This window comes from Rhododendron vialii, chromosome 10a (genome assembly GCF_030253575.1).
Source record: "Rhododendron vialii isolate Sample 1 chromosome 10a, ASM3025357v1".
NCBI classification, from domain to species: Eukaryota; Viridiplantae; Streptophyta; class Magnoliopsida; order Ericales; family Ericaceae; genus Rhododendron; species Rhododendron vialii.
The window spans coordinates 36,103,116-36,124,010 of record NC_080566.1 but is presented as its reverse complement, the minus strand read 5'-3'; the positions used below and the strand labels follow the sequence as shown (position 1 = coordinate 36,124,010).

At 38.3% G+C, this 20,895-nt stretch overlaps 3 protein-coding genes across 4 annotated transcripts; all 3 read right to left on the bottom strand.

Annotated features, from left to right (window-relative positions):
• Window positions 1-244: 244 nt before the first annotated feature.
• Window positions 245-1,560, bottom strand: LOC131302701 (uncharacterized). Its single transcript, XM_058329470.1, has one exon. The coding sequence runs from the start codon at window positions 1,186-1,188 to the stop codon at window positions 289-291; it is 900 nt and encodes a 299-aa protein (XP_058185453.1). The 5' UTR covers window positions 1,189-1,560; the 3' UTR covers window positions 245-288.
• A 147-nt stretch (window positions 1,561-1,707) lies between these two features.
• Window positions 1,708-7,864, bottom strand: LOC131302699 (uncharacterized). 2 transcript variants are annotated; one of them, XM_058329464.1, is made up of 11 exons: window positions 7,455-7,864; window positions 5,680-5,782; window positions 5,427-5,440; window positions 4,514-4,732; window positions 4,241-4,312; window positions 3,982-4,068; window positions 3,596-3,634; window positions 2,847-2,951; window positions 2,526-2,691; window positions 2,269-2,378; window positions 1,708-1,949 (listed from the first exon to the last, which is right to left on the bottom strand). In XM_058329464.1, the coding sequence occupies exons 1-11, from the start codon at window positions 7,656-7,658 to the stop codon at window positions 1,863-1,865; spliced, it is 1,206 nt and encodes a 401-aa protein (XP_058185447.1). In that variant the 5' UTR covers window positions 7,659-7,864; the 3' UTR covers window positions 1,708-1,862. The 2 variants fall into 2 exon arrangements, with proteins under 2 accessions (XP_058185447.1, XP_058185448.1); XM_058329465.1 differs by lacking the exons at window positions 3,982-4,068; window positions 4,241-4,312.
• Window positions 7,865-11,192: 3,328 nt separating this feature from the next.
• Window positions 11,193-16,996, bottom strand: LOC131302698 (NAC domain-containing protein 54-like). Its single transcript, XM_058329463.1, has 6 exons — window positions 16,481-16,996; window positions 14,462-14,739; window positions 13,330-13,659; window positions 12,776-13,195; window positions 12,281-12,344; window positions 11,193-12,159 (listed from the first exon to the last, which is right to left on the bottom strand). Exons 1-6 carry the CDS (start codon window positions 16,635-16,637, stop codon window positions 11,495-11,497), a joined length of 1,914 nt encoding a protein of 637 aa, XP_058185446.1. The 5' UTR covers window positions 16,638-16,996; the 3' UTR covers window positions 11,193-11,494.
• Between the last annotated feature and the right edge of the window lie 3,899 nt (window positions 16,997-20,895).

Here is a 20,895-nt window from a genome sequence, read left to right as displayed (position 1 = left end):
ACCTTTTGGGCTAAGTCCACATGATTTTAAGATGCATTGTTCATCGAACGCGTGTAAGGCTACATATATGACTCAGAAACATTATGCATGGACTCGGCAATTTTCCCCTCACCTCATACGTTTAGGCCCAGAGTGTCTGGTAAATCTGGGGTCTTATGTCTGATTCACCAGATCCATGTCGATGTATTTAGGAAAACATATCTTGGATTTACATTACTAAACTGGAAATTGAAACAATGTCGAGTTAAAAAAAATGTTTCCTAATCTTAAACTTCACATAGTTCTTTATCAATTCAACTCTACACTGTATAGCTTGGAGTGCTTTAGTCCTTTGGTTACATTGAAAAAGTTCAAGACATGCACCCATTGATCCCACCTCTTAAGCCGGTGAACCGCCACGGTATCCGGAATAAGATCATGTGAACACCTCCCATTAGTTCCAGGATAATCATACATTCCAGGCTTATTTGAGAACCGGTTCTTTGCCTTCCTCCCAACATCTAACCATTGTCCGACCAACTTATCCTCCGGCCCAAACGTATCATTCTTAGGTATATCAGATACACTAATCCATTCGACGAGGTCCCAGGATAGCAGAAACCCCATCCCAGACATGTAAGACACGAACGGGTTCATACTAGCGCAAGGAATCACGAACCCATAGTAGAAATCAATCCTAGGTAACAAATTCAATGAAACAGCCAACGGTACGAGCCTCAAGTAAACGTCGTCATCGGCCTTCATGACATAGTCGTACCGTCGAGGCAGGATCCGAGGGAGTGAAGAGAAGTAGGCATAAGTCTTTCCAGAGTTCATGTTTTCATAGCAATTAAGGATTATAATGTCATTGAATCGCATGATCTCGAGAGATATGAGCACCCTTTGTTCGGGCTTGGTGAGGTTACAGAATACGAATTTCACGTCGATTTCTGCCAAGGGAGAGGATTGGATCCCGTATAGGAGGCGGAGGAAGTTGCGGTGAGCGTAGTTGTCTGCACGGGTTAGGATGCCGATCAAGAGGCTGAATCGCGGGTTTGAATCACGAGTTCCGGTTATCGTAATGGTGGTGTTCGAGGAAAATAAAAGAGGTGGTTTTAGGCGGATGTTGTAGGGGATGAAGAAGATGCAGAGGAGAATAGCAAGAGAGAGGGAGAGGGTTGTAGCTTGGGCTAGATTCCTGCTCAACATTATAGCCTGAGTTTGTTGTTTGATGTTGAATTGGGTGTCAAGTTTAACTAGAGGCTAATGTAGAGAGAAGAAGGAAAAAAGTGGTAAATTTCCTGGGGGGGAGGGGATGAAGGTGGTGACTGTCATGCTTTACTTGTTCTGGATAAGCTTGTACGTCTTAGCATACTTCATGTGAAGGAAAGTTTTAAAGGATGAATTTTCTCATGCTGTCTGACACACAGAGAGAGAGAGAGAGAGAGAGAGAGAGAGAGAGAGAGTCATGAATCATGATGTAATACAAGAGCATATGTATTTGTTCGTTTAGTTTGTGAATTTAACTGTGATGTGGTGGCACAGTCCTGATTGGACGTGTGTGCACGAGGCGTGACCCGAGGCTGAGCAAGCCAACCACTCAACTGTACCAGCTTGGCTTTGGTCCCCATCTCGTGCACACATGGCCGAACATAAGTGAAACTGACATCATATCAACACGCTGAGTGGTGTCACAGTTACACAAAATACTCTGGGGAATGCAACAAGGGATGGGAAAGTACTGTATTTATTTTGTATATCAATATACTGCAAAGTGGAACCCACTCAACATTAAGTTATTAAATACTCCATATTTGAACTCTCTCAATCGAGCCAAAGGGCAAATTTTTAAACTGGCCAAAAAATTGGAATCACTCGAAAATTTATTTGCAAGCTATGAGAGTAGGGTCCATGGGAATGGAGCTATCCCTATCACACATTTCTGGACTCATATTTACGACTCCTTCTTCCTGCATTTTAAGAGGTACAAGTTAGTAAAAAAAGGGAAAAAAAGTTGGGAGTAATATGATCTAGTAGAAGAGAAAATGGTACCCCCGTCCCGTAATTTTGATCCGTTTTGAGAAATTCAACTATTTGATGAGATGTAGAGTGATCCCATTTCAAAAGATGCGACTTTGGCTCATCGAGATATGATCCGAGATGTAGGGTAGATGGGAATGTTTCAAAATGTATCCGTCGATTTCTCAACGTGGACAAATACTAATGTTCGGGAAAAAATACGAGACAGAAGGAGTGAGTTCCCAAGTTCATAAATGGAAAATTTCTGACCTTCCCAAGATTTCTGAAATATGAGGTGGTGTAATTTCCTGATGGGAAGAGAGCTTCAATTAGGTCTGCAAGAACCAGTTGAGGCTGGGACACTGCTCCATCGTACCAGTCTTGATATCACAAAACCGACAAACAAATGAAAATGATCATCAACGTAACCAAACAACGATACATTTACCTTCTCAAAATTAAGTACAAAATGTAATTACGTAAAGAAAACATCATGAGGAAGTGTGATAACACGAGTTTTGGCTCACCGAGAGGGATATTGTTTTGGATCCGCTTATCGTATCTCCACAGGCTTTGATTCATGAGAAAAGCGAAACAAGATTGATCGTCGAGGTTAATATTTTGGAGAAAGGTGGAAATGTTGTAACCCAATGGATCAGAAGCAAAGGTTTCATCAATCACTACATCAACAGTCTACACAGAAATTGAATCGCGGTAAGTACAGTGGGATTACACCGCGGACATTTTGGAAAACTTTGATTTGTTAAAAAATTCAATATCTCATTCAACTTTGCAAGTGTATGGAGCAAACTAGTGAGAATTTGGAAGAACACAGAGAATGAACTTACACATAGAATGGCATGGAATTCATCCAAGTCGTCGGGCATGGAGATGTTGTAGGTAAATCTGTTGATGGAGTTGTCAACATTTTCGCCACCGGCATCTTCCACAAGCTACATACACATGTGTTGAATGAAACCAAACAAAGTTAGAGACATCTAAAGTTCCTTGAATCTTGACTACATAACCCTTGTTTTAGACTTAATTTCCATCTGCTTCTATCTGATCAATAGATGCCCTAGTGTTGAACTTGCAGAAGGAAATGTTGTTGCAGAGAACAATCATTCCATGATCCTAGTTTTCAAGGTATTCCCATACCAATTACCATATTGTCCAATCAGTCAATGTGATTATCAATTGCAGAATGTTGTCAAAATAGTTAGAATTTTCAAGTTGAATCCTACAATATGGAGCAAATAGACTCGGTATTGTCTTCCCCATCTTTTCAAATTCAAACTCTTTTGGGTAACTGTACGTGCAACGAAATAGTTAATTTGGATTTTGGAACCATCCTCGATGTTGTACATAACAAGGTAAGCCTGCCTGAAAACGGATCTGTTCAGAGCATGGTAAGCCTGCCCGAAACAATCTTGTTCAACATTACCCACACTTGTGATTGTTTGTTTTACTGGGCGCCCCATGATCATCGTATACGCCTTAGTTCTATGGTTTTTATAAATTCAATGTTTAAGGTACATATGGAAATAATTGATATACCTTCAATGTTTCAAGGTAGACATAGAAATGATTGATATACCTTTAACTTGTATGTTTCCTTTGTAAAAGACCACACACCCTGCAAAACAGAACGAGAGCGATGGTGATGAGCAACTTTGAGCTAGAGTAGGAAGTAACCCGTTTTTGAAGCAAGAGTGAGAAGAGGCCTAGGGTGATTCTTAATCACTAGCCTTATACGGATTCGAACCCCACTAGGTTTGGGTCGTGACAAAGTAATACACTACTATCAATTCGTTTATCTTTGTCTGTCCTTCTGCAATATCAGGAGAAAGGCGAATAGGTAAAACCCTTCGACATTGTTACTGGAAAGCATATTGAATACTCCGAATTGAATCCTTTTCAACAACAGAGATGAACCAAGGCAGCGCTATACACTTATCAGTTTTTAGAGTTCAGGACGCTTACCGCATTGTACTCCATCCAGGCTACTATTGGTTTGAACGACGTCTTACTTGCAGCCGCTTTTGTCAAGCAAATGTAGTTCTCTTTAATCTGTAAAACCAACGGCTTACACATTAACCACAACGAAAGAAATAGTAATTTCCTGGTATCTTTTGGCAACTAAGCCAATCTCCTTCCCACATTTTAAGCCAACTACTCAGAAGTAAAATGTTAAAACTAGAAATTGTCCTCTTGATATATGAATCTGATACTGTTTTCTTACAGCAGCATAGACTTGATTAGCTCTGACTTCCACATTAGCAAATACTCCAAGGTATTTGATCCACTCTGCTCTCTGAGAATTCAAGGATAAAAACGTAAATAAGTGATTAACTTACTGCCCAAGTGGCCTAGTGATGGTTTTTCAAGAATGAGGTTGTAGGTTCGAGTTAATGAAACAGAATCGATATACCTCTTGTAATGATTTACGAATAACATGTCACGTAAAAAAGAAACAAACAAAAAGGCCAGAAGCTAGACGGTGATGCAAATATACCTTGAGAGGTGAGTCCTCCTCAGCAGGAAGGAAAGTAACGAAGTTACAAGATTGCCCTTGATCAGAATTGCTAATGAAGTGGGCTGTAAATTGTTTTAGCTGCTGTGGCTCACTCTTGTTGATGTACCCAATTTGCCCCCCATTGTACAGTTTCAGCACACACTGAGAAGCCACAGTGTCTGATGTAATCCCCTTTAAGTTTTCTAGTAGTCCCAGAAGCTGTCCAAAAGCATGTACCAATTACTCAACCAAGCAAACTGTACAAGTTTCTAACAAAAGTTTAGAGGTTCAAAGTTTGTTTAAGACCTGTTCGATTTGTCAGATTAATAATGAGGAGTCTTTCGTGGATATAGTGAGGGAATTGTGTAGTGGGCCGAGTCCGACCAGGCAATGGCCTGGAGGGCTCGCCTAGGTCAGATGCACATGGGCCGTATGCATACATATCGGCCCAATCATCCCCTGAAGCCAATGACGCGAGCCCAACTTGGTGGGAGCCCGCTGAGTAGACTAGACTGAGAGATTTATGGCCAGCCTACGAAGGTGACTCAGCGGCCAGCTGGATTCTGCATGGCAACTTGGTGTCACGTTCCGTACACACGTCTTCGGCCACATAGCTTGTGCCTGGCATGAACTTACTTGGAGAGAAAGTACACTCACCCTTATAAACCTAAGGGATAAATCCTAAAAAGGTACGCCATTTTTTTCTAGATCTGAGACCGTTGTGCTTTCCACCTTTGTTAGTGTCTAACTTAGGCATCGGACTGCCCACTCACAGACTACGGCCCTCTTAATCCTTTCTTATCCAAATTTTTTTAAAAATATTCCGACATTCAAATTAAAGTGTTTGCTTTCATAGGATTAAAACATCAAGTAGAATATTTAACGGAAAATCGTAATAAGGAGGAGTTCTCACCTCGAAGAAGGAAACTGCAATTTCACCGAAAGAAGACCGGCCCAGAGGGAGGAAAAAAAGAAGAAGCATCATTATTACAGAGTAGTCATATATAATCAGTATCATCAACAGACAAAGTGATGTATTACGAGAGAATAATCTGTTTTGTAAAACGAGAAATAAGTACTTAAAAAATAACAACCTTAGCTTAACGAAACGGAACCGATTCTTAGCGAAACGGGACCGCCTTTATGTATTCGTATATAGTATTTACCTGGGAAATAACTGGTATCCAGCGAATAATTCGATAGTGGGATGACAAATGATTTGATCCTTCCCGTGCAATACTTCGTCCTTGATGCCATTCTTGAGTTATTCTGCCAACATTATTTTCACATACTTATTCTAAGTTAAATACTAGATTTTTTTCTCAATAAGAAAAAACATATTTACTTAGTATTTTTGAAAGGGGAGTGATTTTGCCGCTCCCCAAATTGTTAACGGCACTCCCCTAGGGAGTGCCAAAATCAATATGGGTTGATTTTGCCACTCTCCAAATTGAGGAGTGGCAAAATCAATATGAGTTGAGGGGAGTGCCGTTAACAATTTCGGGAGTGGCAAAATTACTCCCCTTTTGAAAAGTAATAATTCCATGCATTGGGTTATGAAAACTTGTTGTACGGAGTATTCTAATTTATGAAATGCAAAAATGGCTTATTTTCCTAGAGGCTCGATAGTGGCAGACACAAGATTTATTGTCTCACAGGGGTCCAAATCACGTATATATTAATTTGATAATAAAGAATTTTTTTTTATAAGCATTTATTGCTACTTGCAATGTCCAATCCAATTAAAATTTTCGAACCTAAGAATTAATATAATATAAAAAATATATTTAGAATTGTACAGGGACTTGCACCCCTGGCCGCCCCCAACCAAAACCCCTCTTCTGTTCGACCCGTGACATACGAGTGGTCTTGAGGGGTTGCTTTTGTCAATTTGCTTCCAAACAAGGACAATTCTTTTCTAAAGAGTTTTTAAATTCTTTCCTCTAGTGTTTGATAGTGTTGAAAATCGTGGGTTTCTTGTCACCGCCGTTATGGGTTTTACCGTGAATTTATTGTTATAATTTGAACCGTTCATGTAGTAAGGTCTGCCGAGTAGTATATTAACTTTACAATAATCGATAGAATGTCTATCTTATAAACCATAATTCAATTTTTGATATACATATCGAAGTTCAATCAAGCTTCTTTTTTTTCACGAATATACTACTCCGCGAGTCCTTCAAGATGAATGTTCAGATTACAATAATGAACACACGACAGGACCCACAACGGCGGAGGCAGAACCCCAGGATTTTTATTGCCGACAGAGAGAATTTAAATTCCTTAAACCCCATGATTTTATTGCCGACAGAGAGAATTTAAATTCTTTAATGTACACATTTTTTTTTACAGCTTTTGCATCATTGCATGCTCTACCAAATACCTTAAATACTACTCCCATTTTTTTTTATTTTTTTGAGTCTGTGTCATTTTTCAATTAATTATATTTTATAATCTATAATATTTTAGGTAATTTTGAAAATTTTGTTTACTAGTGCAAATCGAGAGCTATCAAACAAGATCTATATCGTATATTAAAAATTATTACCAATTGACAAATATAACCAATTTAAAATCTGGTTAGGATAGTACGATCGAGGGACTTAAAACGAGGACGGAGGGAGTACTTATTTCACCTTTCATATTTTACTTCCCATCCTAGCATGCTTCAAATACCAAATATCCCACTGTAAAAGGTGATTTAGTATTTGAACAATCTACTGGAGTACACAATTTAAGATAGCGAAACACTAAAATATCACTAAATGTTTCATGCACCCCTAGAGTGCACTATAAAAATCGATCACATTTTCACCTTATAAAGTGAGATAATTAACAATGCCCATTTTTTAATTGAGGTTTGAAGTATCTGTTGGACAGAGAGAGAGAGAGAGAGAGAGAGAGAGAGAGAGAGAGAGAGAGAGAGAGAGAGAGAGAGAACCTGACTGAGGAGATAGCTCTTGCCGTCGAGGCTATTTTTGATGACCTTAAAAGACTGGCCATAATATATACGGAAATTAGAAGCATCTTCCACCTTAGAGATATTACTACCAACATTCACAGTACTACCAGTGGCAGCATTCACACCCTCGAGAGCCTCACAAATGCCAAACCAAGCAAGAAACAACAACAATGGCGAAGACATTGTAATTGAATGAAGATGAATTAAGTACCCTACCCTTTTAGTCAAGCTCTAGCATGCATATAATGGAATGGGATGTAGAGGAAGATTCATGAATGTTATTGCCTTGGCAACTTTGAATCCCCCAAACCCCACCATACCAATTAGAGAGAGAGAGAGAGAGAGAGAGAGAGAGAGAGAGAATTTAGGATGGGATATGGGGAGTTGAGGCCGTATGTGGGCATGGGTGGGGTCATAGCATTTGAATTGTGGGTAGTGAATTATTTGGTTACAGTTGTTTCATCTTGTTAGGCTCGTCGAGTTGATTGTCTGCTCTGAAATTAAGTTATTTTGGTTGAAGATCGATAAGTACAAAGCAAATCGTTAGTAATTCAAAAAAAACGTTGTGTATAAATAGATTATGTTTTAATCATATGACTAACGATGTCCCATTAATTTAATTTTTTGCATGGACAATCACTCAACTAGCTAGTTGAAGATCAGTTTCGATTGCAGAGTTGAGTATGATTGCATAGTTGAGTATGAAAAAGGCTCAAAAATGGGCACAATAGCCCCCTGCCTCCCTTTTTTTGAGTAATGTAAGGTGTTTTGAGTCAATTTGTGCATTGCAGAGTTGAGTATGGATCGAAAAGGCCCAAAAATGGGCACAATAGCCCCTTGCCTCCCTTTTTTGAGTAATGCAATGTATTTTGAGCCAATTTGTGCATTCCTCGGACCAATCTCTATAGTCCATTTCGCAAATGTTTTCACACGCTTACGCAAATGTTTTCGACTAATTCTAGGGGACCGGTCAATCCCACTGTCTACTAGCAAGGGTCCCGATTAGAATCAAGGCAAAACTCTGTATGGACCCGCACCAAAAGGGGTTGAAAGGTTTCAAACGTGAAATCTTAGGAGGCAGCAAATTCTCAAATCTCAAACCTTGACCGCCGGGTCAACTGCTCAGGTCAATAGTGGTGATGTCTCTTTACTGGTTGAGACATTCCGACCCGTGAACTCAAAGCAGTTGTGCTTAATTTGTCATCTTCTTTTTCATCTTTTTCCCATAGCTATTGTTCTCTTCTACACCACACCTCCAGCGCAGCAGTACTTTTCCTTGTAGTAGCTACACCCACCATGTGCTATATATGCACCACCACCTTCTACTCAGAGTTATCTCCTTTCACCATCACACCATTCCTCCGTGTTTAGTTTTTTTTTCATAATTTTTGGAATTAATCATTCTTTTCGACGGAAGAACTTAATTATGGATTGAAGTTTTAAAAAAAATCATGTAATCGACAAAAATACCAGTTGTTCGGTAATTTTTCGTCTTTTGTGAACCTTTTTTTTCTGCTTATGGTCATAATTTTTTACTTTTTAGACTACTCTCATCGAGACTGATGATTAAACCAACAAATATAACGTAATCTGACAAAAAATTAGAAAAGACAAAAAAAAATACCAAAAAATTAGAAATAATGGGTCATTTGAATGTTCGTTGTTTGACGAGTAAATGAACACATTGCCCGAAAGCTTTGTGCAGGGTCATTTAAACGTTCATTTGACCAAATTAGATATGAGATTGATATACAATTTTCTTTTTAGGAAGAGAGATGAGAATCTAGTAATTGCTGAAGGAATTAATATCCAAAAATACATAAAACAAACCATTAGATGTACATTACATTGAGATGTGTACATCATACAGCTATTGCTCCATGATCAAAAGATCACATGTCAAAGCAGATATTTTTGGTCACTATTCGGAGGAAAGAAAGGGAGTGGGATGAAGCTCAAGGGTTATATATTTACTCCGATTAGTCGGTGGGTTTGCTCTCTGATCTACGCCCTTATCAGGATTCAATTATAGAGATTAAGCCGTAAAAAAGTAATTTCTCGTAAATTCCTTAGTACCGGCTTGAATGGAGTTTGCCCTTAATCGATCGAACCGGCCAGGAGAAGATATAGTAGTCGAGATGCGCGTAAGCTGATCCGCACGAAAACTCTCACCGTCGAACATAAACAAGAAAGGGAGTGGGATGAATTTGTATATATGGTGGATCTTCACAAGCTTCTACCAGGGACCACCAGATAATTTTTTATAGTACTAAATGGCTTTTGTTGAGAATGTACTAGCTAGCTACTTCCTCTTTTACTTTAAAGAAAGAAACAAACAAACAAACAAAAAGAGAGTGAAAGTGAGGCGTTTCTAGCTATCAAATGGAGGTGTAGGCAGGCATGTGATCAAAGTAATCAAAACCACTTTTACTGCTCATCTAGCTGTTTGTTCACAGGCTTAAATGTGTAGTGGGAAAAGTGCAAACACATTATCCATCCCACCGGAACCGGGGATCTTGCAGGACTGTCAATTCAGCCGTCTGTTTTGGCAATGTATGGGCGGTTCGGATCAATAGGAGCTTGGATTAAATATGAGCCGTCGGTGTCAAAATGGATGATCGAATTGGTCGCTCTACAATCCCTGCAGTTTGGGCTGCACTGCAAGATTTCCAAATTTCCATCCCATCGTGTGACAATGCTCCAGCCACAAGTAATAATTTTTCTTCACGAGTGATTATTAAATGCTCGGTTTCTATGTAAATATGAGTGTGTTTGTATAAGTTTTTATAATTATAGAAGATTGTTGATTTGGGCTTCGGATCGAGTTCATTATTAGTACGATATCAAAATTTCTCATCTTATGCGATTAGAAAAGAAAATCTAATAAAACCAATCGCAGTGGTATCTTTAGTTTGCCATGTTGCAAGAGAAGAATTCTTTGTGAATTCTCTAATGTCGGCGTAAATAACTTGTCTTTGACCAGATTAGGGAGAGGAATAGTTAAGGTAGATGTAAGCTGGCCCGGACCTACCGTCGGATAAAAAATTAGTTCAAGAAATTAGTAATCTTAAATGTTACAAAAGTTATGTGATGGGATTGATGTACGAATCTCTTAGTCATTTTTTTTAACTCCTTCAGTTTCGGTTTGTTTATTGTACATGGAATAAATACAACTTGATCCTCTAAAATGGAAGCTTTACTAGCTCATCTCAAGCAAGGAATCTAATGGACAAAATGGAATTAAAAAAAAAAAAAACCCCCCCATAGAATTAAGACTAAATGGAGCACCATCTCATTATTATGAAGATCAAAATTGTTCCTTTAAACAAAATATATGTCTCCCTAATTATTGTAATTTCGTTATTGTTGTGAGATGGGTTCAAACAGATCGAGATAGGGTTGTTACAAGAAGTAGTACTCTTTGTACAACGATTATAATTATTAGGTATTCTTCTTCGCGGTTCAAGAAAAGATCAATAACGAAGAAATATTTCAATTTGGTAAGCACGCGCAATAATCGCACACTAATTAAAAACTTATATATTGAAATGAGGCTTGTGAACTCGAGCAAGTTATATATTGTACCTCTAATTAAGTTTTCAAAGAAAGAATTGGGATTTATACACACTTATAAAGAATCACTGAACGTCTGTTATGCTAACCTGGCATACTAAGCATTAACCGTTAAATGTATAACCGAGTGCCAAACAAAAAGACTACAAAAAACACATGTTTCATTAACCTTTTTCCATAACAATAAGACATTGAGGGATTGATCCAAAGAAAGGAAAAAAGAAAAAAAAGGCCCAAGTATATCAAGATACAAATGACTCCAAACTACTAGGGTATGGCTAACTTATGCCCTCCCTATACAATCTCAACCGTCCAACCGTCTCGACAATGCTGACTATTGATTGTCGAGATGAACGGTTCGGATGTGCATAGCACCGTGCACGTACATCCATGTAACAACTATGGTTAGCACTCAATAAATTGAAAAAAGAAAAAAAGAAAGTTAGTCAAGGACAATTGGGCTCAATGTGGTGCACCCAAATGCTACAAATAGCCAAAGCAATGGTGAGGTAAGCCCACAAGATCTTCTTCAATGCCACACAAGAAATCCTCTCTCCTATGATCTTTTCAACAAACCAAATCTTTTTCTTTCTGTAATTCCAAGCAACTGTCTCACTAGAGCAATCTCTCTCTCTGCTCTTCAACACATTGCTGCAGCTGGCTGGAAGGATCTCTCTACTCAATTTTTCATCCTCCAAGCTTTGATCACCGAAATACAAGCAATAGTAATTCAATAGAAGAGCCATGATAGTGATCATAGGACTCACTGTTTTTCCAAATATGCCCTTGCTCTTAGGTTTTGTTGGTGAGTCTGCCTTGGCCATCGAGTAATTGTGCATCACCGCGGGGATAAGATAGACCTTAGCAATCTCAGACGGCGCTACTTGGTGAAAGAATGTATCGGCTACTTGGCGAGTCGAAACAAGCATGCCACAGTGCACCTCAACTTTCTCGTATACTTCAAAGCTTGGAGTAGTGGAAAAATCATCATCCACATCTCCATCATCTAAAAAATCGTCGTTCTGGGTACCATCGCTGAATCTAAGGGGGAAATCATTCGAGACCACCTCATTGTACTTGTTGAAGTTGTTGCAATCATCATCCATTTCCCCTGAAATCAATTTCAGGTAACAGAACGATTTAAAAAAGAGTGAAATTTGTGCGTCGGGGAGCGGAAAGGAGCAGTAAAAACGTGGAATTGAAATAGGAAAAATTAGTGGCATTTTCGATACCTTCTCTGGTTGGAAAATTTGATATGCTTCCTATCGGAACAGCTTTGAATTCTTCCAAGAAACTCTGTTCAATTGGAAACATTAAGGTGTTAGCAATTGGACCTAATAATGCATACCAAGTGAACGCTTCCTTTGTGTGCAACACCATTCATTTACAAATTAACCAAAGTGAAGCGCAAAATGAGCGACCAACAAATGGCCCTAATACCATGTTAGATTAATAAATTCTCCACTTAAACTATATCTAAACTCGGGGATCCTGTTGTCCCCTAAGGGACAATAGGGGTATTGTCCCCATCCAAGCAACGGATGGATGGCTGAGATCTGTTCGGCCAAAATAAAATTTTAGTAGTCCATTGTTGAGCATGGACGGCTCAGATGGGGACAACTGCCTAAAGGACAACAGGGACACTAATAGCAACAAAACAAGACTCTTAAATCCATGGAATATGAAAGTTGCCATGCACAATGTGAAGTAGATAACAAAGTTAGTACCTTCTCTATGTCTTTGCTAGACATCCCAACCCATCTCAAGTTCTCCACCACTCTTTCACTTTTCAATCCTTCATCCGTGCTTCCAACGCCTAAAGAGCTTGCATTTCCCAAAAATCTTGAAGAATCACCAGTACTCATGCTCATGCCGCGAGGAACTTGTTCAGGATGAGGTAGAAACGAAAAATCGTTAGACGGGGCGTAGCTTCTACTCCACGAGTCTTGATTTATCAGCTCTTGAGAAACCTGAGCAACTGAGAGAATTTCCTGCAAAATGTCTTGTTCATCTGTGTTTGCATGGATGGTGGAGCTCGATTGTGCCGTTTTCATGTCGACGAAGCCGCCTTGTGGGAAGTCTTGCGCCTCTAATGGAGGCATTGAGAGCCTGTGTTGCAACCTTGCACACTCCAATGCTATATCAACCTAAAACGAATAAAACAATAATTTGGATTTTTAACAGGGTTTTTATAGTCACAATTATTTAAAATGCAAGGGCCAATGTGAAATTCAAGGCAAAGTGTGAGGTTACAAAGTGTAAAATATGCTAATTATATTACCTCAGATGGAGGATAAGAAGCCACTCCACAATTTGGAAATGGTTGATTGGTAAGGCTAAATGCGTCATCCGCCAAGTACCGCATCCAATTTTCGTCGTTCGAACCACGGGTATGGTTCTGCGTAGAGCCCGGAGTTGGTGAGCTAGTTGTGTCCATTGGCGTTTGATAATCAGAACCAAAACCGTCCACATCTTCACACTTTCCCTCCGAATGTAGATCGACGCCAGATGATTGATCACTAGACACTTGGTTAGACGATGAGCCCACACAGTCACCAATCTTTGGGCTGGTTGCGCTCTTCTTAAACACCCGGCATAGGGCATAAGCATCCTGAAAGAGTTTAAGCAAAGTGGGTATGAGTGATTGCTAGCTAATGGGTATTCGCGCATAGATACAAATGTATTTAGAATCGGTCTATATGCATATGACGAATCCAAATCTATGCCCGAACTCGTGGCCAAATGTAAGTGCATATAGACTTTCTCCTAATGAACTTTATTGCCAAGAGAACTTCGAATTCGAAAGGAAAGAGAGAGATGTGAGGTCTGTTTGGCATGGTCTTGGTTATCTATTTTCTGCTAGTATCAGTAAACATAGCAAAATTCGCTTGACAAACTGTTTCCAAAACCAATTCATTTTCTAAAAACCAACCCATTAATTACTGAAAATAAAAAATAGTGGTGCATTGTTTGGGTTCCCTTTTGCTTTTGGGTTCATTCTAATACTTCGCAAAATAAGTTTTTTTTTTTTAAATATTAATTTGGTGAATTTATCTTCAAGAAACAACAACATTCTTAAAGAACAACAGCGAGAGACTGATGTTTTCTATTTTGTACCTAAAAAAATGTACTGTATAAAATATGAAAAGGGCATGTGTTTCCAAAAACCAAAAGAAAATTTTTAAAAAGTGTTAATCTACAATTATTGGCAACAAACCCAGGCTTTTTTTAGGTCTTCATTTATTTATGTATCTCCGAAAATACGAAAAACTAAACATGAGAAAATACTTCAAAACTTTTGGGCTACTGGTGGTTTGCGCGGACAAGACTCCAAATAATTTTAAATGAGATGCTACAAGGTGGTCCGGACATCCGGCTAAAAAAAAGAAAACAATCTCAAAGAAAGGTCTCACCTGCAGGCCAGAGTTGGTTTCACATTCTCTCTCATCGAGCCGGTATTCATGCATTACCCAATCGGTACGTGCCCCGTGGGGTGCTCTCCCTCTGTAGTAAACTAGGGTTTTCTTCATCCCCACAGCCCTCATCTGTGAATTGACCTTTCTGTCCTTTCCTGTGGCCTTCCAGTATCCAGCTTTAGTTGCCCGATTTGTCCTTGAACCATTTGGGTATTTACGGTCTCGAGGACTAAAGAAATACCACTCCAGATCCTTGCTTGGCAATAGGGATTTTCCTGTAACAAATTTGAAAATTCAAGTTTCAAGCATATGGGCAAATAAAACATTTTTCATATTTTCTTAGCAATTGAAAGATTAAAATTCAAAACAAAATATCTCTCTCCACTTATTTGTTTTGAGTCTCAAAACTCCGGCACACCATCTCCAATAAATTTGTTTATCCATCTCTTTCCACTTATTACTCTCAAAATCCATTCATCTCTCTCCACTTATTACTTTCAAAATCCAAACCGAACAGGATCCTAATGTCTGAGATTAGTAGATGGTCAAAGTTGACAATGCATTGAGTACTAGCTATAAGATTTTCTTTATTTTCTTTCCCATTTAATCTGGGTAACTACATACGGAGACGATCCTCGTAGTTTTCACTTTGCCTCATTTCGGTGCCTCTAGTTTTGATAAGTTGCTTGATTTTTGTCCCTGAGTTACGATGTAGGTCAAAAACCGGTAATAAAGGACGATCAATGCCAAATGACTTACACCAATCGACCCAATGACCACTATTGATTTGTCAGCCACAAATCAGATTAATTATCAAACCAACCAGCATTATTGATTCCACATAATTCATACACAATGCTAAATCCAGGGTTAAAATGAGTCAATTAAAACTAGAGGGACTAAAACGTATACAAAAGAAAAGATACAAAGACCATCACAGAAATTTTCCTTTTTTATTTTTTGGCCATTGAACTTTCAGGCTCATACAGTGTGAAACTATTCCCAGGTCTGTTCTCTTTATCATATAAATTGATTTTAAGAGTGGCCAAAAAGAAAGTCTGAACTGATCATATGATCTCTTGGAAATAGTGTAATCATGTTCTTTTAGACCCATCTCTCTCTCTCTCTCTCTCTCTCTCCACATCTTTTTGCTTCAATAGGACATTGAAAGATGTAGGGTCGACCAGGCCCTAATCCTTACCATCTATTTTCTTTTTAAGCATAAAGTAAGATCACATAAGATATTTTATTGTACTATAATTACTAAAAGCCACAGTTTTTGACCATAAAGCCTGTTGAAATGGTGAAAACTGGATTTCACAATGCAAATAATTGAATGAAAAGAAAAGATAAATGGTCTGTTTCTTTCTTCTCAAATCATGAAACTCCAACAAAAAGCGAGAACGAAAAATATGGAACCTCCTTTGACTGAGTTTTTTCCTTACTATATTTAATTTCTTCACACTATACATACAAATCAAGCTCTTGAAAAAAAAAAAAAAAACTCGTTGATTTCCTTTATCGATGAAAAATCCTTTTGTAATACCGGTGTTTTTCTCTTTACAAACATATTTTTCTCAATATAGTGAAAATAGTCGTGGTGCGCGTAAGTTGGCTCAGATATTTAATATTTAAGAAAATAAAGAAAGTAATAGGATGTCAATAAAACTTAAAAAAACGTATTTTCCTTATAAATGCTAATTAATGGGAAAGGGTGCAAGTGAAGGGGGTCATTATACCTTTCTTCACTCTCACTTTATAATCTTTTGATTATCTCATTTATATTGGCTCTTCAAACTAAATGTAAGAAAATGATTGAACATAATTAATTAATTACCCTCTCCGTCCTTAAATAATAGTCCGACCTGCAGACCTAGACTTTTAAAATTTCAATTAAAGCCACTTTTTAATAGTCTCTGTGACTTATATTTGATCATATTCGGGCAATATATATAAATCATCAAGCTTTTTATAAGGATAAATTGTTAAAGTGAAAATAGAAAATGAGTTACAAACCTGGTAAGTCCCATGGCTCGCACTTGTAGAGATCAACTTCCGGGATGACTTCTAGTTCAATCCTCTTGCCATTGATCTTTCTACTGAGATAATAAGCCACGAGCTCCTCGTCCGTCGGGTGGAACCGAAAGCCCGGTGGCAACGAAACCGGTGCCATTTATTTGTATGTATGTATATATATATATGTCTTCACAGAATAGGACAACTTCTTCTGATCTTAATTTCTTAGAGTAGAAAAATGTAAGGAGATTGAAACTAGTCTCTCTTGTCCAAAAAAAAAAGTTGGAGACCAGTCTGAACTAGTAACGAGAGAGAGAGAACTTAAGCAAGATCCAAGAAGATAGAGGGAGGGAGGGAGGGGGGACTGTGGAGGGGAATTAACGAAGGAGAGAGAGAGAGAGAGAGAGAGAGAGAGAGAGAGAGGGGCTGAGAAATGGGGTGCTGAGGGGGGTTTTAAGAGAGAGAGAGAGAGAGCGCTTGGATGGAAAGATAACAAGAATCAGTCTTCCTTTTGGTTTGATGGAAAAACAGGGAGCTCCCACAAGACAAAATCTAAAGCTAAAGGGAAGGGTGGCTGCCTCCCCCCATTTGCTTTTTTCCTCTCTCTCTCTCTCTCTCTCTACATTGACAGTACAATACGAAAAGTGAATGTATGGGTCTCTATCTTTCTCTTTCCAATTATATGCGATGCTTCGGTTATGTGCTTTCTTGGAATCCGGGCTTCCGCGTGGTGATCTGTGATTCCATGCAAATTGGTACTAGTAATTTTAAATTACTAAACTGAAGAAACTGCTTGTATTCATTAATTAGTTGAGACAAAATTAATTAAGGATATAAAATTAACATTGACTGCTGGCTAGGTGCATGACATTGGATCATAAAAGATCCTCAACTAATTATGAGTTTATACGTGTTAAAAGGAATACAATTTCACATTGTTGGGTAATGTGATTATTTTTATATAAACGCTGGTATAAATTCAGGGATGGAGTCAATAATTTTACTACACGGGGGTGACTATGTGTGCGAGACAAAAAATAAAAATAAACGTGCATAACAACGAGTACATTAAAACTAAAAAAAGTACAAAATAGCAACACTCCATATCTAATTTTGTTTTTCATAAATTAACAGATTTCAAAAGCAGTAACGACTTACCTCAATCTATTTAATTAGTATACGATTAGGCAAAAATATACCCTTTTTTTTTTAACAGATCATAGTCAAAAACATACCTAGACCTTAGATTTCATCAAGATTACTTAAGGTTTCCAAAAATATCTTCTCTTCTGTTCCTATTTTTTTGAAACTGCCTTCAAAGTCTTCATCATGGGGGATTTTTGTAGGTGAAAAATTTGGAGTTTTTTTAATTGAGTATTCACAATGTTAAACCCTCAAATTTTATGTTTTGCTATATTTTAACCTTTAGCCTTTAGAAATTAATATTGATATCCTTGTATATCAAAAGTTGTCTTTTTTTCATGAAATACTAGAGGGTGGCGAGCTTATGTGCTTTCATAGGAAATTTATTTATTTAATATAATAGTAGAGTTTTTTTTCCTTCTTGAAGGAGCAATCGCCCCTACTAGTCCCTCTCTGGCTCCATCTTTGGCTGGGATCTCTCCACCTAATAGCTTAATTGTTTTAAGTTAATATAAGTTCTCATGATTCGAAATTTTGTTATCGACGAGTAAATTATTATTTTTTGCACGGACTATTCAGTTGATACAAAATTTAGCCTAGATTTTAATTAAAATTATGCGAATAGGCAGTCAAGTAGATCTCACAACTAGTGAAAGTGCGTGTAAACTGATTCGAAGATTATGTAGTAAGTTGCAAAGAAATGTCTACGCTTATCTTTTGCCTTTGACAAAAACGATAGTCGATAGACTGTATCTGAAGACAACGAAACGGCGGCTCTATGCCCCTCTCTCTCTCTCTCTCTCTCTCTCTCTCTCTCTCTCTCTCCAGTCTTCATTTGGTTTGCTCTCTCTCTCCGGTCTTCATTTGGTTTGTGTATAATCTCATCAAAAGAATGTTCCTTTCACATGCCCACACATTGACTGGTTGCCACATCAACCGCTGATCAACCGATAAATTAAAAATTACTGTATAATTTTTGAATTACATCTTACATCTTTGTTTGTTTGAATTTGTCCAACTGAATTATTTCCTCAGTTTTTGGATCCCAATTCGGAAGATGACTCTGTGATTCTTGATTCTATATGGTTTTTGGAGTGTGTCCATGTTTCATCTATTTAATGTTCACCTAATTGAAATTTTTAAAAACCAACTTGAAGACTTATTTTACCTGGCAAATTCTAGCGGTAGAAAAGGTGGATTTTTCACCGCCGCCCATTGTGGACCTCACCATGTGTTTATGGTTATAATTCAAATCGTTCATCTTTTTCTTTTTCTTTTTCTTTTTCTTTTTCTTTTTCTTTTTCTTTTTTTTCGGCAAAAATAACATTTTATTAGAGGAAAGGGAAAAAGATCCAACCAAAAGTTGGAACTGTACAGCTAGAGGGACAAAGTCCAATAAAACACATAAGGGCGTAAAATGCCCAAATACAACAATAGACAACACATACAACCCAAAAGGCCTAAAAAACCCAGATAAAACAATAAAGTCTGGCCCAAAAAAAACTCAAAACCTAGCTCTAGCTAAGGAAACGCCGCCGCCCATTCGCCTCTAACAGATCAACCACCACCACCGGTCAAGCTCCTCCAACATGCACGAGCCACCACTGGCCACCTCACGGAAAAGCCAACCAAAACCCAGAACATAACCAACCTGCCGCGGACGCTACACCAAGCCGTTAGGCGAGATCCGGACTGTCCAACAACTACCACTGCGGGAGCCAACGCCGGCCGCTCCATCAAACCCGAAAGAACCCAAGCCGTTAAGCACAATCAGAGAACCCAACAGTAAAACTCCAACGGAAAACAATGGGAAGATTAACAGCCAAAAAGACGAGGACGGCAAGGGTAGGAGGTCTAGAAAAAAAAAGAGGTGGGAAGGAGAGGACAATCTTGTAGGGCTCATAGTGTAGTATATTCACGCAAAAAGCCAAACTGATTAATATCAATCAAAAGTTGAATTTTAGTTTATAAAATAGACGGTCTGATCTTATCAAGTTAAACTGTCTATAACCATCCATTTTATAAACCAAAATCTAAACTTTGATACACCTATCGATATCCGGTGTAGTTAATTTTTTGAATGAGAATGCTATTTTGCGAGTTTTACAAGATGAACGGTTTAAATCGACAATTAACACGCAATAAAATCCAAAATGATTATGATTAAAACCCATAATTAACTCATAATTTCCGCTGCTAGGAATTTAATCTCATTTTAATGGGGTTTTATAATGAGGAAATGAATAGGGCTACGGTCCACAACTTCTTCTGATAGGCCCGGCTTTTTGCCAAGTGACGTGAAAGTTTCCACGTGGCACAGTAGGATCACTTGTGAAGTCCCTTAGGCCCCGTTCCAGAACGGATTTTAAGTCCTTATTTTTTAAAAAGATAATTTTAAGCTCAAAAATTATAGGCTTATTGAAATTTAAAAATATGCAATATGGATCTTGTTTGATAGATCTTATTGAGATCTTTAATACGATGCAAAAAAAAATTGAAAAATTATTTTTCATTTACATTATTTTTGAGTTTGAAAATGTGAAATAAGTACTTATTTTTTAAGAAGGTGTTCTGGAACGGGGCCTAATATGCCAAAAGTACATTCTAGCCCCCCTCATACTTTTCCTTTTGATCAATCCATCTTTTGGTGCTTTTCCCCTTTTATGTTTTTTTCATGTTTCTTATGATACTATGACCATTTTTATTCCTTGCTTTTTTTTAGTGGGCCGGGTTGGCGGGTCATCCATCCGGACCGTCTGACTGGGCCCAACCTAGAGAAGGGTGACAGGAAGCCCAACAGACAACATTTCGGTCCATAGCTGAGTGACGTGTTGTTGAGGTAGCAATACGTCAGTGCCGATTTGTACGGTTCGGTCGCGCTACACCAGTTGTGGTTTGGTCACTGGCTACCTGATAGCGTGGCCTTCAGCAACCGTGAGGCATGAACATCAAACCAAGAGGCTGTTATTCGTGAAGTCACGAATTCAGCACTCGCTCTCTATCTTGGAGGCTAAGGCAGTTAAGCCCTATTTATAAATTACAGTACAAAACCCTAGAGAGGTACGTTATCCTTACTCACTTTAACTTATTTGTACTTTCCTTCTTTGAAGTGGGACTTGCATGGCCGTCAGAATGTCTACATGTCATCTCCGGCCGGTTAGGCACTAACGTGTTTCTTTGTCTTGCAAAATTAGCTTAAAGAAAGGAGGAGCTCAACCCATATCATGATGACTCAAGATGTCCGAACAAGTAGATACAAGGGATTGAAAACC